This window comes from Eleginops maclovinus, chromosome 19 (assembly GCF_036324505.1).
Source record: "Eleginops maclovinus isolate JMC-PN-2008 ecotype Puerto Natales chromosome 19, JC_Emac_rtc_rv5, whole genome shotgun sequence".
In the NCBI taxonomy this organism is placed as follows: Eukaryota; Metazoa; Chordata; class Actinopteri; order Perciformes; family Eleginopidae; genus Eleginops; species Eleginops maclovinus.
In genome coordinates, this window is record NC_086367.1 from 23,066,233 (window position 1) to 23,080,656 (window position 14,424).

Genomic DNA, 14,424 nt, shown 5'->3' on the forward strand with positions numbered 1-14,424 from the left:
CAGTAAAGCAATTAGAAGTATACATTAAGCAGATTGACTTTTTTGTGAATACCATACATCATATTTGTTGTGATATAACTGTTGCAGCTCAAAAAGGAGATGCACAGATTGCAAATTTCATGGTCGATTGAGACTTTCGAAAACGTATAATTGTCAGCAAACACAAACTTTATTAGAAAGGAGGTACTGTACATATTGCTTGGCCTTTAAATCAAAAATACATAATTTAATATCTATTATTATCTGAATACGTTAAGTGATTTTCAAAAGAATGCAGGCCATTGAAATGTATTACATATAAAGTGTGAAAATACAGAACAATAATTTAAGTCTGATTCAGAGGAAGACAAAGCATTTCATAGGTCAGTTTTCTTTCTTTCAGGATGGTGAAACATTCAACGAGACTCCAAAACGAACAAATGAGTCATTTACCATCCAAACAATAAAACATACAACAATTATATATTGTGTATTTACAAATAAACAGGAAGTGACACCAGAGGTTGGCCTCACTGTTTCCTGAAGCCTTTCAGGATCGGATAAATGTTCTCAAACGCATCGTAGATCTCCCCTCGTTCTTTAGCTCCTGCAAAGTAACACAACAAGTAAATGATTATAATTCTCTTTGTAACCGTCTGTGCAAATAGTCTCATCCCGACATGATAACAAATAATTCAATTACAAGAAATAATGTCAATTATTATCTGCATTAAGTTGAAAAAATAACATCACATTACAAAATTGGGTTTTATTTTACAAGCTATGAGACGTGCAGTTCTGAAATCGTGCAGAGAAGACCACATGAGATTTTTGTACAATAGTTAAGAGAAAACAATCGTGTTACACATAATAACTGCATGAGAAATACAGTTACTTGAACACATCCATTACCATTTAACAAAAATGACTTCTTGACTAACCCTTAAAACCACAAAAACCTAAACAACTTAAAGTTTCCTTGTAATAATGAAACACTTTGTTGGAGTATGCAATGGATTTCTGAAATGACAGACAGGAACTGGATCCTCCTCTGCTTTAACAGTCTATAATAAAACATTTTGAGTTTCTTTACCGGTCAGAACAACTTTCCCAGAGACGAAGATGAGCAGGACGATGCGAGGCTTCACCATGCGGTAGATGAGGCCCGGAAACAGCTCCGGTTCATAACTGTGGAGACAGAAGCATTTAATATAAAGCTTTATAAATCATGCTAATAATTATCATACATCAGAATACACTGCCTCAGAAACTATTTCACAATTCCTTAAAAAGGTTTTCCGATCACTGTAAACCCTAATCTCGTAAACAGGAACTAGAAGCTCAACCTTTGCTAAAGCTGCCTTCAGAGGTCCTGACTGTTTAACAGGTAAAGCTAGCTCCTGGGGGCTTGGGTTCAGTGGCCCTGGACCCAGTCTTATGCTAAGCTAGGCTAACCTGTCGGCCTCAACATTAGTCAGTGTCTCTACCTGCTGAACTGCTGGTGTGTCAGCACCAGTCCCTCCAGTCTGATGGGGAAGCAGACGTCGCAGCTGGCCACCATGTTCTGGATCTTAAAGTCCATGAAGCGGGCGGGAAAACCGAGTTTCTGAACCACCCGGGCGTACTTCCTGGCTGCCAGGCGTGACTGCTCCTCACTGCACAAACACAAGTGTGAAGCCTTTAAACACACCAAAAAAAGACTGACAGGTAAATAGGTAAACAGACACAGACGGACCTCTTGGCTCCTGTACAGACCATCTTCCCGGAGCTGAAGATTAGAGCGGTGGTTCGCGGCTCTCTGATCCTCATGATGACCGCTGCAAAACGCTGAAACACCACGACACTTGAATATACATTTACAGATATTATAATGTTAGTAATATACTTTAAGATCTGACGGTACCTTTGGGTTGTACTCTGCATTTCTGGCTTGCAGCGCGATGAACTTCAGATCCAGAGGACAGCCCAGGTTCACTGTGGAGACGATGTTCCTGCAAACACATGGAAACACCGGCATGTCCGATACTCACTCTGCATCTGAAGTCAGCATAGCAGTTAAAACTTGAAAGTATAAACTGTGTGTACAGACCAAAACCGAACCAGATTGTTCCTGTAATGGCAATGAATACAAGGTTAATGCAAAGACACAAATTCACTACGTTTTAAGTCTCGATCCTCGTCCATCGCCATCATCATTTTTAACGAAGGGAAATATGATGATGAAGCCAAACCTAATCGACACATCTGAACTGAAAATACACTCTGAAATGATTAAAGTTAGACAAAAACACGGACAACTCGCAGACCGGAAACTGCTGTTCAACAAACGCATAATCACAAGGTCTCAGTGTCCTTAAGCACACCGGCTTTATCCTCAATGTTACTTTAAATGAGATCATAATTGACAAAATGACATGGTTCTGTATTGAAAAGGGACTTGAGACGAGCAATTGAGGGAATAAATTGTCAAAAAGCAATAAATTAAGTCATAAGTAGAGTCCTTTCCTCATAGACTTCTATACAATGTAATTGGAGTCGCTCCCTTCTGGAAATGAGGGAGAATGCAAGGTTCAGGCACTTTAAAATGCAGTGTCATCAGTAACTTCCTGTAACGGTGGTATAATTTACCATCGTTTACTAAATTGATATGATTGTGTGTTGAAGAAAGACTGGAAACGACTGAATAAGACCATAAACTTATCAGGAAAATGTTTAATGAAGCCACAAATCAAAGTGAGAATTGGTCACATTGTCTCTCAGACTTCTTCACAATCTAATTGGATTCCTGTTGTCCTCAGTGACTTACTGTAGCTGTGGGACGATTCCTGACCTCTCAGTTACTGGGGTCATCACGGTCACGGGAGTCATGGGGGTCATGGGACAGAAGGCACTGGTCCCCAGCCCCGAGATGGAAGAGCCTTGCTGGAGGTCGTCTTGTGTTGCCAGTGTGGAAGCCTGGGAGTTGAAGTCCAAACCAACTCCACTGTCCCGAGAGACATTCAGAGCTGAAGACTGACTATCATCTGAAACAAACACAGAGTTCTATTAATGGAGAGTAAAAAAAAGCAGGGATTTTATTTCATTAAGTCTTTTTCTAATCATCCTTGACCCTTTGTTTTGTGAACAACACATTGTTTATTTGTTTTGTACAGAGCGGTGCAGGGATGACTTGTTTGTTGGCCGATATGAAAGGTTCAACCAAATAATGCTAACTAATTTCCGGGGATTTAGGACTCCGTCATACTTCTGTTTCCAGGTCTCCGCTCGTCCTGGGTGCTGAGCTCATCAGGCAGGAAGCTGAGGTCGAGATCCTGCCCCGCCGCTCCACTCGGCTTCACCTTCACCAGGGGGCCGGAGGTGTGCTGTAACGGGGCGTCCGGACCCTTGAGGCAAAGCTCATCCTCCAAAAGGAAGTCGTCCTGCAGAAAATAATCGATAAATCAAGACACTCGTCACTGTTTCATTGATGGACTTTGAGATCAACGTTAAATGTACCTTTTAGGAGAGCAGGTCTATTGAAATCAATCAACATTGTAATAGAGGTCAGAATTAAACATCTAAAAATCTCAGCCTGCTTGTTTTCTGTCAGATGAAACCAAGTTTTATTAATTCTTACCCTGTAAAATGTCTATAAATAAAATGTGCCAGAAGGTGAAAATCCCCAGAGAAGCTCATGTTAGTTGGGTTTTTCTATTTCCTTAATAAAGTGATGCAATTCCCACCAAATAAAGAACTTTAACTGGCTAATCAGACAAAATATGGTATTAAAACACGTTGAAATGTGAACAAAATACTGAAAGTTAGTTTTATAAACTCACCTCAATTTCAATTAACTCAAACTCAACAGGTGTTCACTGATTACCTGAACAGTTTGACTTTAAATAAACCGTTAGAAGGTGAAAGCAGCAGTCTGGCCCATCAAACACTCAGATTTAATTTATTCATACAGCCCAATATCATAAGGAAACACATTTTCCTCAAGGGGCTTTACAGCATAACCTCGCTCCTTAGACCCCTCACTTTTAATGTGAAACAGACCCAGAGTGTTGGCCTGTAGATATTTTAGATTATACTCACATTTGCAATGGAGTCATCAAAGTAACGCTCCAACGCCGACTCGTCCATGATTGAAGATCCATGGGATTTGATTCAGGAGCTTCCAGCAGGACTGAGACCTGCACAGCTGCATCCAATCCTGAACTCATCAAGACACACACTCGCGCTCTTATTCTAATTATTACCAAAAGTCCTATCACCACGGTGCAGTTCACCCTCCCTCCTGTAGGGGCACGGTTGTTCCCAATCACTAGGGGGGTTTGACGGAGCTCTGCGCATGCGCACCGGACGTAAACAAACCAGCATGGCACGGTGAAGATGGGAGCGATCTGACAGCAGAAGAATGTATCGGTTATATGTATTTATTTAGTGTAATTTTGATCAGATATATGATATATTTTGTTTGTGATGACGGAGGAACATAATGGAGTCTGTGAAGAAACGACTGGCTGAGTTTTCTCTGGAGGCTCACGGTGAGTTCTATTAATACTTCAGTTACTGCTGCAGTACAAAAAGTACTAATGCCACTGCTAGTATGACAGATATTACTACCACTGCTTATTGTAAGTTCAACTACTGCAACATACTTGTTACTATCACTAACCTTTATAGCTATTAGTTTCAAAAGTCTTATTTTTACATTAACACACATCTACAAAAGTGTGGTTTTTGGCGCTAAATCGGACTTTTCCAATCAAACAAATAGCTGTTAAATGATTTGCTCAGATGTGATGAAACTCGAGAATTAAAATATGTTTAACTTTAAAGCTTCGTATTTATTCACGAGTAAATTAAAATGTATAATTTATCTGTTTCACCCTAAAAGTCATCAACCTACTTATTATAACAGCTAATTCTGTACCACGCACAGTGTATATCAAAATAAGAAACACATTCTCGTCCTTTTAATGTTGTTTATATTATCTGCCCTTACAGAAACCGTGTATTTTCTATTTTCATTTATCTTTAAATTGCAGAAATTGGTAACAATTTCCCGGGTTGGGATTTAATTTTAAATGCATTTTCTTTAACTTACCTGCTTTTAAATGTAGGTCCGTGCAAATGCATGGATATGTGAACATTTACAATCTATGTTTGGCATTTTGGGGATTCAGTGAGTGTCTGAGTGGTTAAGTTGACAAGAGATTTTCTGTGTACTAATATTTCTGAACATAAAAGGAGCACGTTGAATGGAAATTCGTTCTTCGCTCTAGGTTTATCATTCTGTTTCTGTCTCTCTTCTGAACCGTTGAGCCAGCAGATCAATCAGACTGATTGTTTACTGATTACCTCTCAGATCTGTACCTGAACCGATCAGTGCCGTACCTGGAGGAGCCGCCCGACCCGCTGCACTTCTACCGCGACTGGATTGCTCCAAACAAGCCGTGCATCATCCGCAACGCCTTCAGCCATTGGCCGGCTCTGTCCAGGTGGACGCCAGACTACCTGAGGTGAGGAAGCCCGCCACTCTTATCTTCTTCTTCCTCTGTGGTGTCAAGGTGTGACCAATTTGCTGCTGTCTGCAGGGAGAAGGTGGGGTCGAAGGTCATCAGCGTGGCGGTGACTCCAAACGGTTACGCTGATGCCGTTAACGGTGACCGCTTCGTGATGCCGGAGGAGAGACGCATGAGCTTCTCTTCTGTTCTGGACATCATCGAGGGGAAGGTGAGAGAAGAGGTTGCCCACACGGACACTACTATATTCCTCCAGAACACAATTTATTGTCAGAGATTAATTCTGTGTGTGTGTGTGTGTGTGTGTGTTCCAGATGCAGAAGCAGGGAGTGTTTTATGTTCAGAAGCAGTGCTCTAACCTGCTGGACGAGCTGCCGAGCTCACAGACGATGTGGAGCCTCACGTGTCCTGGATGAGCGACGCACTCGGTGAGCTCACACCGGACACCTGTCTCACCCGTAGACTGTGGGTCTAAAGGTCTCACCTGGAGATGGGTCGGGGTCCACAGGGTCTCTTGTTTATATAAAGAGAGTATTCCTTTTATGGGAATATCTAACCCTGGTGTCACATGACCGACATTTCACACAAAAACACATCTTACACTTTATCTGTACTTTTTATTTTTCTGCAGTTCAGCGTGCTAGAAAACAGGGAGTCCCGCAAGGACTGAAAAATATCTATAAATTAGTAAACAAATAAAATAAAAGCTCTTCTCCAGAAGTTGTCTCTTCAGCTGCTGGAAAAAAACGTAGAATCCCAAAAACCTGTTTCTGTAGATGGTAAATGAACTCCAGTCTCTCAGAGGATTTTGTCTCTCCGTCGGTCAAGCTCCTCACTCAGACTCCTCACACTCCTCCCCATCTTCTTCGGGTTCCTCACCCTCTGAGGGTAGATGAACTTCTCAAAGCCCGGATGTTTTCTCCCCGGTTTGAAACTAAACAGCTCGTCCTTCTTGAACTCCTCCACAAACCTGGACACTTCGGCGGTCCTCTTGCAGGAGGAGGAGGTGGTGAGGCGGTGCAGACAGGAGGACAGGTTCAGAGGGTTTCCTCCGGTGAAGAAGAGTCGGTCCAGATGTTTGGCCTCAGCTCCGGCCAGCTGAGAGCTCTGCTCCACCTGCTGCGACGTGAAACTGCCTTTACCGAACTCGATCCCACCTGAGAGGACAGGGAGACCAAACAAAAATCAGAACAGACTTCCTTTTAAACACAGGGATTTATGCCTTTACAGACCATTTACATGCACTAACACCTATAGAACACACTACGGGAAAGAGAAACCCCCAAAAGGCACAACAGGGCCTCTTTAATACATATACTTGGACTAGTAATACTACTCATTGTGAGCGAGCTGACCTTTGAACTCGTTGATCATGAGCTCAGTGAGGAGGTCGAGGCTGACGTTCCCTCCCGATGTTCCCTGAAGATTGAGAACTCGGTTCCACTTCATGTCCTGTCTGACGCGCTCCGGGTAGAACCCCTCTATCCCTGAACACAACACGGTAACCATGACAAACACCACGGCGACAACCCTGACAACAACCTCTGGAGTCACACTGAGTACAGAGAAGCTACACTTACAAAATTAAAGAATAGATAAGTATATTTTTGTTTGAATAAAATGTGTTTAAATACAAAATAATAATAATAATAAAAAATGTAATAATAATAATAATATTAATGGTAATCCAAATTTAAATTCTGGTTAAATAAAATGTGTTTAAATATATAAATAATATTAATTCTGTGTCTTTTTTGGTGGGATATAAATGTCTTTAAAAATAACAATAATAATATAATAAACATAACCTCGACAGAATAACTAATACTCTTTCCACCGCAAAATAAAAAAACGTTAAGTAATAAAAAAATCCCTCAGTGGGCGTGGTCTTTGACACTGGCCAATCAGCTGCCTCGTACCTGTGATCATCTGGTGGCTGCTGTTGAAGAGCTGCAGGTGTGTTCTGCTCCACAGCAAGACCATGTCCGTCCTCCAGAAGTCCGTCATGGCGTCTCCGTCTCCCTCCTGGATGGCGTCCCGTCGGGCCATGTGGTTCAGCCCCTCCCACACCACCGCTCTGGTGTAGTTCAACAGGAAGTCCTCCTCGCCGCACCCCCCCATGGAGCAGGACTCTGAGCAGAACCACGGAGCTGCAACAACAAACATGTCAGCATTTTGTTCGGATGGATCAACAACAACCAAAACCATCAAAAATGATTATTAATAATTTTAGGAAAGGCTTGAATGTGTTACAGAACAAAGGAATATAGAGTCTCACTCTGCTGGGCGCTGATCTGCTGCTCTGCTGTCAGACAGGCTCTGTGGTACCACTCGTGTTTCCTGCACCGCTCCATCAGGCCGCACTGGACCATCTGCCCCCCCCTCTGCTCTTTACAGTGACAGTAAACGTAGGTCCCGTCTGAGCTGCAGTCCGTACCACAGAACCAGTCCTCATCCGGGTCAGACAAGGTCCGAGCCCGGGCACAGCCTTCGTGGAACCAGATCCCCGGACACAGGTTACTGCAGCAGCGAACCAGACGCTCGCCCGGTTTCTCTAAAACAACAAGAACACATCTGGGGTTAAAGTCAGAATTTTGGACGACTTTTATTCTGAAAAGCTGGAGGACTTTTATTTTGAAGAAGCTGGAGGACTTTTATTTTTAAAAAGTATAATTTTTCTGTTGGGTCTAATACTTATATTTAAAACTCAATCAAGTAAACAATAAAGGGAACAGCAGAAGAAGACAGACAGGACGTAAACACCAAAGGGAACAGCAGAAGAAGACAGACAGGAAGTAAACCTTCTCTGCAGTAACAGAAGGGGAATATCTTCCTCTGGTCTCCGTCACTCTGCCCTGCAGCTGCAGCAGCAGCAGCCATGATGATGTCCTCTTGAGACGGAGGCATCCACACCAGATCCAGCAGTCTGTGAGCCAGGTCACTCAGCCAGTCCATCTGAGCAGACGCCTGGGGGGGGAAGTCTGAGGGTCTCTGGTCCACAGAGTCCAGACCGCAGGCCGTCACAGCAAACAGAGTCACGTAGGCCGTCGTCACAAACTGAAACATAGATTATTCATCCTGATAAAAGGGATCTACCTCTAAATAAATACAGACAAAGAAGAGGAAGACATCGCTGTCATTGGATCATTAAATCTGACTGAAGTTACGTTTGAAGAGTCTCACCGTGATGAAGTCCCAGATGTTCAGGAAATAATCTTTGGCCGTGTTGTTAAACGTCTTGAAGTGAAACAGTGAGACGATGTGATGAAGAGTTCCTCGAGCGTTCTCATTCTTCTCACTGAGAAGCATCTTTATCATTTCCTGAAGAATAGTTGAGAAGCTTGAGAAGGACTTTTATTTTGAAGGAGCTGGGACACTTTTGTTCTGAAACAGCCTGACTCTTCTTTCAAACTTCTGGGTGGCTTTTATTTTGAAGAACCTGGAGAACTTTTCTTTTCACCTTTCAGCGTGTGTTTTTTAAATGCAATGAAGCTTTTCTCACCTCGTGGAACAGGTGTTCATTCTGAAACTCTGGTGGAGCTTCAACCAGTCCGTCAAACTTCAGCTCAGCATTCTGGTTTGGAGTTTCTTTGTTCTGGGTTCTGTTGCTTTGCTCGTTCCTGTCGGTGCCGAGGACGTCTCCACAACACAGAATGTGATGTGGCGTCCCCGAAAACTCCGGGAGGAAGTCCTTCAGTCCGAAAGCCGCGCTGACAGATTCCTCCGCAAGGTTCGGTATCACTGCACCGAGACTCACCTGAGGGGAACAAGGGAGGAATAAGGACAGTAACAGGACATTTGAGTGTTAAATAAGCACGTGTAGACGGTTGGACTCACTGTGGTGCTCTGCTCCTTCATCAGGGAGGAGTATTTGTGGGGAATATGTCTCACCACTCGTCCTCTCGGTCCTTTCAGAGCCGACAGGTTGTCGGCGATGATCCGCATCACTAACATTTTCATACGCCGACGTATCGACTCGTACGTCTAGAAGGAAATTTGTTGCGATTTTCTTATTATTCATTTTTGTTTCATCCATTTATCCAACGTACCACATTCCCTGGCCACTAAAACTGCAAGGATAACTTGCATATCTTCTCAGGGTTTATTGAAGATAAATCTAAAGCTAAGCTAAAGGTGGCTAATGTTCGGTGTGATGACTCCGGCCATATTTAGTTATAGAATAATGTCTCTGTTTGTACCTGTTTGGATGGCAGGATGCTGTAAGGAGAAACTTCCACTGCTTTTATTGGAGGTCCGTGCAGGTTACGAAAATTAACCCGAGCTTGATGAGCGAAGCGAAACACCCAGGTCGCAAAACTGTATCCCCGCTCTGTAGACTCAGACCTGGACACAGACGGCACCTGCAGAAACGGAGATTAGATCTTAATTCTTCATTCAATAGATTAGAACATGATTATTACTGTCTATAAAGACGTCTTACCCTGACTTTCCCCCAGCTGAAGGTGTAAGCTGCTGCCTTTTTGGAGTCTTCACTGACGTACTGAGTCGTTCTGGTCGTCTGAAAATAATAATAAAAGGTCTCCTTCAATATTTTAGGACATTCAGAAGCTCTAAATTGCTCCATATTATCCCACTCTTCGTTTACACCAACATGTATCAACTAAACTGGACTCATATCAAAGTCAAACCACATGAAGAAGACATTAATCCCGACTGAAAAGACCCCCCTCATCACCTGGATCTCGTCCCTCCACTGCTTCACCGTCCGCTCGTGGTCCTCGGCGAGTTTCCTGACGTGGATCCTGGCGCTGGTTTTGGACTGCGAGAGGCCGAGGCTGTTGGTGAGGGTGAAGAGTTTGGCGGGGCAGCGATGTCGGAGCATCTCCACGCTGAAGGCCGTCTGCAGGAAGCAGGATCTGAGGGAGCTGGTGTACAGCGGCACCGACAGGAGGAGGCTGATCCTGCGGTCCAACATCTGCTTCACCTCCTCCTCCGTCATCCGCCTGGAACAGAGACAGACTAAGTGTAAAATACATTTCAGCCAGTGTGTGTCACAAATAACATGTATAAAAACCATAGTAAAGTCCATAATATCCCATAAATATATGACCCTTAGACCCACCGTGGTTTATTCCCCGGACTGTAGTTGACGGTCAGTTTCTGGATCTTTTTGGCGGGGGGGAACATGGACCTGAGACAGGCTACAGTCAGAGGAGCTTTATCCTCGGCCCAGGAAGTAGTCTTATCCCAGCTAAAGGCAGACAGGTTCTCAGGGCTGAAGGTCTTCCTGAACGGCCCCTCCAGATCGTTCACCATCGTTTACGCTTTAAAAAAGACATGTGAAATAAACAAAAACCTCTCAAACCTATAGAAGCAGGGGTGTCCTCTGGGTCCGGTGTGGTACTACAGTTCTGCATTGATTTGGGTCATTGGGTCAAACGGAATGGAACTTGAAATGATAGTCTTTAATGAAGAAACTGCTGAATTTTCACAACAATATTAAGATTAAAAGAAAGAAAAAACCATTAAAAAAAAAGTTTTTAAATCAAAACTTTTCATTAAAACACTGAATTTTATGCAAATATATCAAAGTGTAATAAAAATAATATGGCATTGAGCGATAAAAAGGCGGATATAAAATAGAAGGTGTGCATTGATTTAGAATCACTGGCTTAACACAAACTTGAAGCTATGGGAAAAAAACTGAACATTTCAAAATAAATGTTCTAAATAACATCTAAAAAAAAGTAGGATTTATAAATTCATCCCACATCAGTAATCAAAAAAGGTCAGATAAGAACTTTAACGCATTTGTTTTTACTAAAGCAAAGAGATATGGAAAATAGCATTGGTTTTGTGTCTTTCAAACAGCAATACTGAAGATCTTTTAGGGAAGTGACCAAAAGTAAAAATAGATTTTGAGTGTTTTGTTTTTTTCATGAATCATAAATCGGATTTTCCTCATTTGTTTATTTATTTCAGAATTCTGAGATTGGCGTCAAAAAAAAAGGTGTCCCTAATTTGTCCCTAATCCTCATCCGTAAGAGGTCATTTATTGATGGTGAAACCCTGTTTTTAAAGCGATGAAAACAACAACACTGAACTGTCTGAAAACACACGCAATATACCCTTGTGCAATTCCACGTGTATTACCTTGGTGTACATATCTGCTATTTAGTTTTTCGAAACTCTCACCTCATTAGAAATGATTTTCCCGCACACTTTGATGAGAGCCTCCCTGAACCCGGACTCCTGCAGCAGGCGGTTCAGAGCCGAGCTGAAGTTCCTCCTCCGCAGGAACCCGCTCACCTGAGCACAGGTGGAACAGCGAAAAAATACTCTCTATAAAGTAAAAGTACTGCATCGAGAATGCTACTTAAGTAGAAGGGTTTAAATACGATTTAGAAAATGTATTTAAGATATAAGGAGTACATGTACTTATTGTAAAGTACAGTACTTAAGTAAATGTACTTAGTTACTTCCACCTCTGCTAAATTATATTAAACGACTGAATTATGATTATTGATGTAATAATATCTTCCTCGGTTGCCAAAGATGGAGCTAATTGTATTGCTGCTGGATATAAACTCCTATAATGACATGTACTTTTTATTTATTTGTAACCACTGAACCTGGGAGACCGCCACGCGGCGGACGCGTCTGGCCGGCGGAGGTCTGCAGGATCCGGGCTCATGGTCCCGGGTCGAGTAGTCGTGTTCGTTCAGCTGAGTTTTCAATCTTTTCTTGAGCTTCTTCAGAGGCGGCGGCTCCCCGGGGATAGAGAGGGCAGGCCGGGTCGAGCGAGCCGGAGCAGAGGGGGGGTTTGGGTCCACATAAATCCGCCTTTTACCGTTTTTCTTAGTTTTCTGATACACCTGACGGACACAGGAGAAACATAAAAACGCCTCACGAGGGTTTAAACCCGGGAAGAGTTTCTGTGCGCTCTTTAAATCGATTAATGTCAATAAAGACTTTCTTTTATACCCTTTAGCTTGTCTCTCTATAGGACTATTACAGTGGCTGCACCGGAGCTCCATGTTAGCGTCCGTTACTTTACACGGTACTTTAACGTTTAACCACCCCTAGCTTTGTTTGCGAGCAAAGTGAGACAAAACAAACCCACCGGGTTGAAGAGGAAACTTGAAAGTGACAGTTCAGGCGGGTTTTGGTGGAAGTGTAGTTGTTGTAAAGTGAATTAACTTAACTTATTCAGGTGAAGTAAAGTTTGTGCTCCTAAGGGAAGGCTGTGTAGAATCCAATATGGCGTCGGATTTGCGCTGAGCTCAGTGCTGCCGCCAGCGGCCTGGAGGAGGACTACAACAACAGCGATTTTTTTAAAAAAAGTTATACTTTTTACACTTTTATTCTAATTATATTTTTTCTGAGTTTTATATGTATTTATAAGTAAATATAAGTATTTATATGTGTGCATTTTAAAAATATTTGCTGCCTAGTTTTTCTCTCTTTTACACCTTTTACTTTACGCAGATGGTGGCCTGTAATCCAACTACATTTTAATAATGAACAATAATATTAAAAATATCTATAATAATCCTCATCACTAAATACATATTTCCACTTTTGTGTTTTAGGAAAGTTACCAGATGCAGTGAATTTCTGGCTTGGAGAAGCGAGCGCCGTAACGTCCAGTAAGACCTGAACACAACACCCCACTTTAGATTAATAAATACATATATATATATATATGTGTGTGTGTGTGTGTGTGTGTATTTTGTGTTCTTTTTCAGTGCACAAAGATCACTATGAGAATCTGTACTGTGTGATTTCTGGAGAGAAAAACTTCATCCTGCTGCCGCCCACAGACCGACCCTTCATCCCCTATGGTGACCACAGTAACCACCCTCCATGTGTAGTAACCACTGTGTAAAACCTACAGTAACCATAGTAACTCTCCATCAGGAATGTACCAGCCGGCTGTTTACCATCAGCAGGACGACGGAGAGTTTGAGGTCGTCGATCAGAGCGACTCTGAGAAGGTGCGTTCGGGTGTCTGTTAATCTCATGATTCTCTGTACTATAATTCACCCTGACTCCTCCCCTCTCAGGTCCCGTGGATCCCTCTGGACCCTCTAGACCCCGACTTGGACCGGTTCCCTCAGTACAGAAAAGCACAACCCGTCCGCTGCAGTGTGAAGGCCGGAGAGATGCTGTACCTGCCGTCCCTCTGGTTCCACCACGTCCAGCAGTCCCACGGCTGCATCGCAGGTACGCACTGCACCTGAACGCACCACAGGGCTTTATAGCAGACATGTATTCTTCCTATGAGTCAACAGGAGGTGACTGTACTTCAATATATTGCTAAAGCTTTATCTATACAGCCTAATATCAGATAGAGAAAATCTATGTTTAGTGCCATTTATTTGCAACATGCTTAATACAAGTATTGATTTGTTTGTTTCCTCTGCTGCAGTGAACTTCTGGTATGACATGGAGTACGACATCAAGTACAATTACTTCCAGCTGCTGGAGACGCTGTCCGAGGGGTCAACGTCACGTCCTGAAGAAGCTACTGTAAAATAATCTGTTTAAAACTATGCAGAGGTCTTTTTGAGATTTAAACATGTAAATGATATTAAAAATAAATCCAGCCTAATGTTCATAAATCCACTGAGAAATCATTTAGAAAGACTGCCTAACTTATTGGATATTATTCATGTTTTAAAGTTTGAAATAGTACTACTTCCGGTTTAAAGCCACATTTCATTAAGCCAATCTCTTGCCAGTTGTTATTCAAACTTAGCAACATAAGGAATTACATATTGGGCTGTTTGACTTAATGTAAACAAAGGTAAAACAGCCAACTCTGAATCCACGGAGTACTTTATGTTGATTTCCCCCAAAGCATCATGGGAACTGTAGTTCAAAACTCAGAGCATGATGATCCACCTCATTGAAGTAAGAAATAATAAAATGGAAATTCAGGAGTTTGATTATTTTCCTTAAGGAAGATGTT

At 42.5% G+C, this 14,424-nt stretch overlaps 3 protein-coding genes across 5 annotated transcripts; 1 reads left to right on the forward strand and 2 right to left on the reverse strand.

Moving 5' to 3' along the window:
- Positions 1-147: 147 nt before the first annotated feature.
- On the reverse strand, positions 148-4,180 carry tbpl2 (TATA box binding protein like 2). Of its 2 annotated transcripts, XM_063908392.1 has the most exons (9): positions 4,057-4,180; positions 3,224-3,398; positions 2,786-3,002; positions 2,069-2,089; positions 1,883-1,970; positions 1,715-1,806; positions 1,467-1,634; positions 1,073-1,167; positions 148-586 (listed from the first exon to the last, which is right to left on the reverse strand). In XM_063908392.1, exons 1-9 carry the CDS (start codon positions 4,102-4,104, stop codon positions 510-512), a joined length of 981 nt encoding a protein of 326 aa, XP_063764462.1. In that variant the 5' UTR covers positions 4,105-4,180; the 3' UTR covers positions 148-509. The 2 variants fall into 2 exon arrangements, with proteins under 2 accessions (XP_063764462.1, XP_063764463.1); XM_063908393.1 differs by lacking the exon at positions 2,069-2,089.
- A 126-nt stretch (positions 4,181-4,306) lies between these two features.
- Positions 4,307-14,393, forward strand: jmjd7 (jumonji domain containing 7). The gene is given in 10 exon segments (XM_063908395.1): positions 4,307-4,508; positions 5,333-5,486; positions 5,562-5,700; positions 5,804-5,864; positions 5,867-5,917; positions 13,043-13,099; positions 13,199-13,294; positions 13,371-13,447; positions 13,517-13,676; positions 13,882-14,393. Coding segments are annotated over 10 exon segments (954 nt in total). The 5' UTR covers positions 4,307-4,459; the 3' UTR covers positions 13,992-14,393.
- Positions 6,079-10,966, reverse strand: LOC134881215 (uncharacterized). 2 transcript variants are annotated; one of them, XM_063908383.1, is made up of 12 exons: positions 10,573-10,966; positions 10,186-10,453; positions 9,931-10,008; positions 9,689-9,850; positions 9,327-9,473; positions 8,992-9,246; positions 8,673-8,810; positions 8,291-8,546; positions 7,768-8,043; positions 7,409-7,639; positions 6,845-6,976; positions 6,079-6,646 (listed from the first exon to the last, which is right to left on the reverse strand). In XM_063908383.1, exons 1-12 carry the CDS (start codon positions 10,764-10,766, stop codon positions 6,288-6,290), a joined length of 2,496 nt encoding a protein of 831 aa, XP_063764453.1. In that variant the 5' UTR covers positions 10,767-10,966; the 3' UTR covers positions 6,079-6,287. The 2 variants fall into 2 exon arrangements, with proteins under 2 accessions (XP_063764453.1, XP_063764454.1); XM_063908384.1 differs by lacking the exon at positions 8,673-8,810.
- Positions 14,394-14,424: the final 31 nt, after the last annotated feature.

What these genes read in the sequence shown, in the direction of transcription:
- tbpl2 (XM_063908392.1), bottom strand. Translation starts at nt 4,104, where the DNA reads ATGGACGAGTCGGCGTTGGAGCGTTACTTTGATGACTCCATTGCAAAT. An exon ending in GCGGAGACCTGGAAACAGAA is followed by an intron (nt 3,003 to 3,223) that starts GTATGACGGAGT and finishes TGTTTGTTTCAG; the next exon opens with ATGATAGTCAGTCTTCAGCT. An exon ending in GTCTGTACAGGAGCCAAGAG is followed by an intron (nt 1,635 to 1,714) that starts GTCCGTCTGTGT and finishes GTGTTTGTGCAG; the next exon opens with TGAGGAGCAGTCACGCCTGG.
- LOC134881215 (XM_063908383.1), bottom strand. Translation starts at nt 10,766, where the DNA reads ATGGTGAACGATCTGGAGGGGCCGTTCAGGAAGACCTTCAGCCCTGAG. An exon ending in CTTCTGTTACTGCAGAGAAG is followed by an intron (nt 8,044 to 8,290) that starts GTTTACTTCCTG and finishes TTGTTGTTTTAG; the next exon opens with AGAAACCGGGCGAGCGTCTG. An exon ending in GCAGATCAGCGCCCAGCAGA is followed by an intron (nt 7,640 to 7,767) that starts GTGAGACTCTAT and finishes TTGTTGTTGCAG; the next exon opens with CTCCGTGGTTCTGCTCAGAG.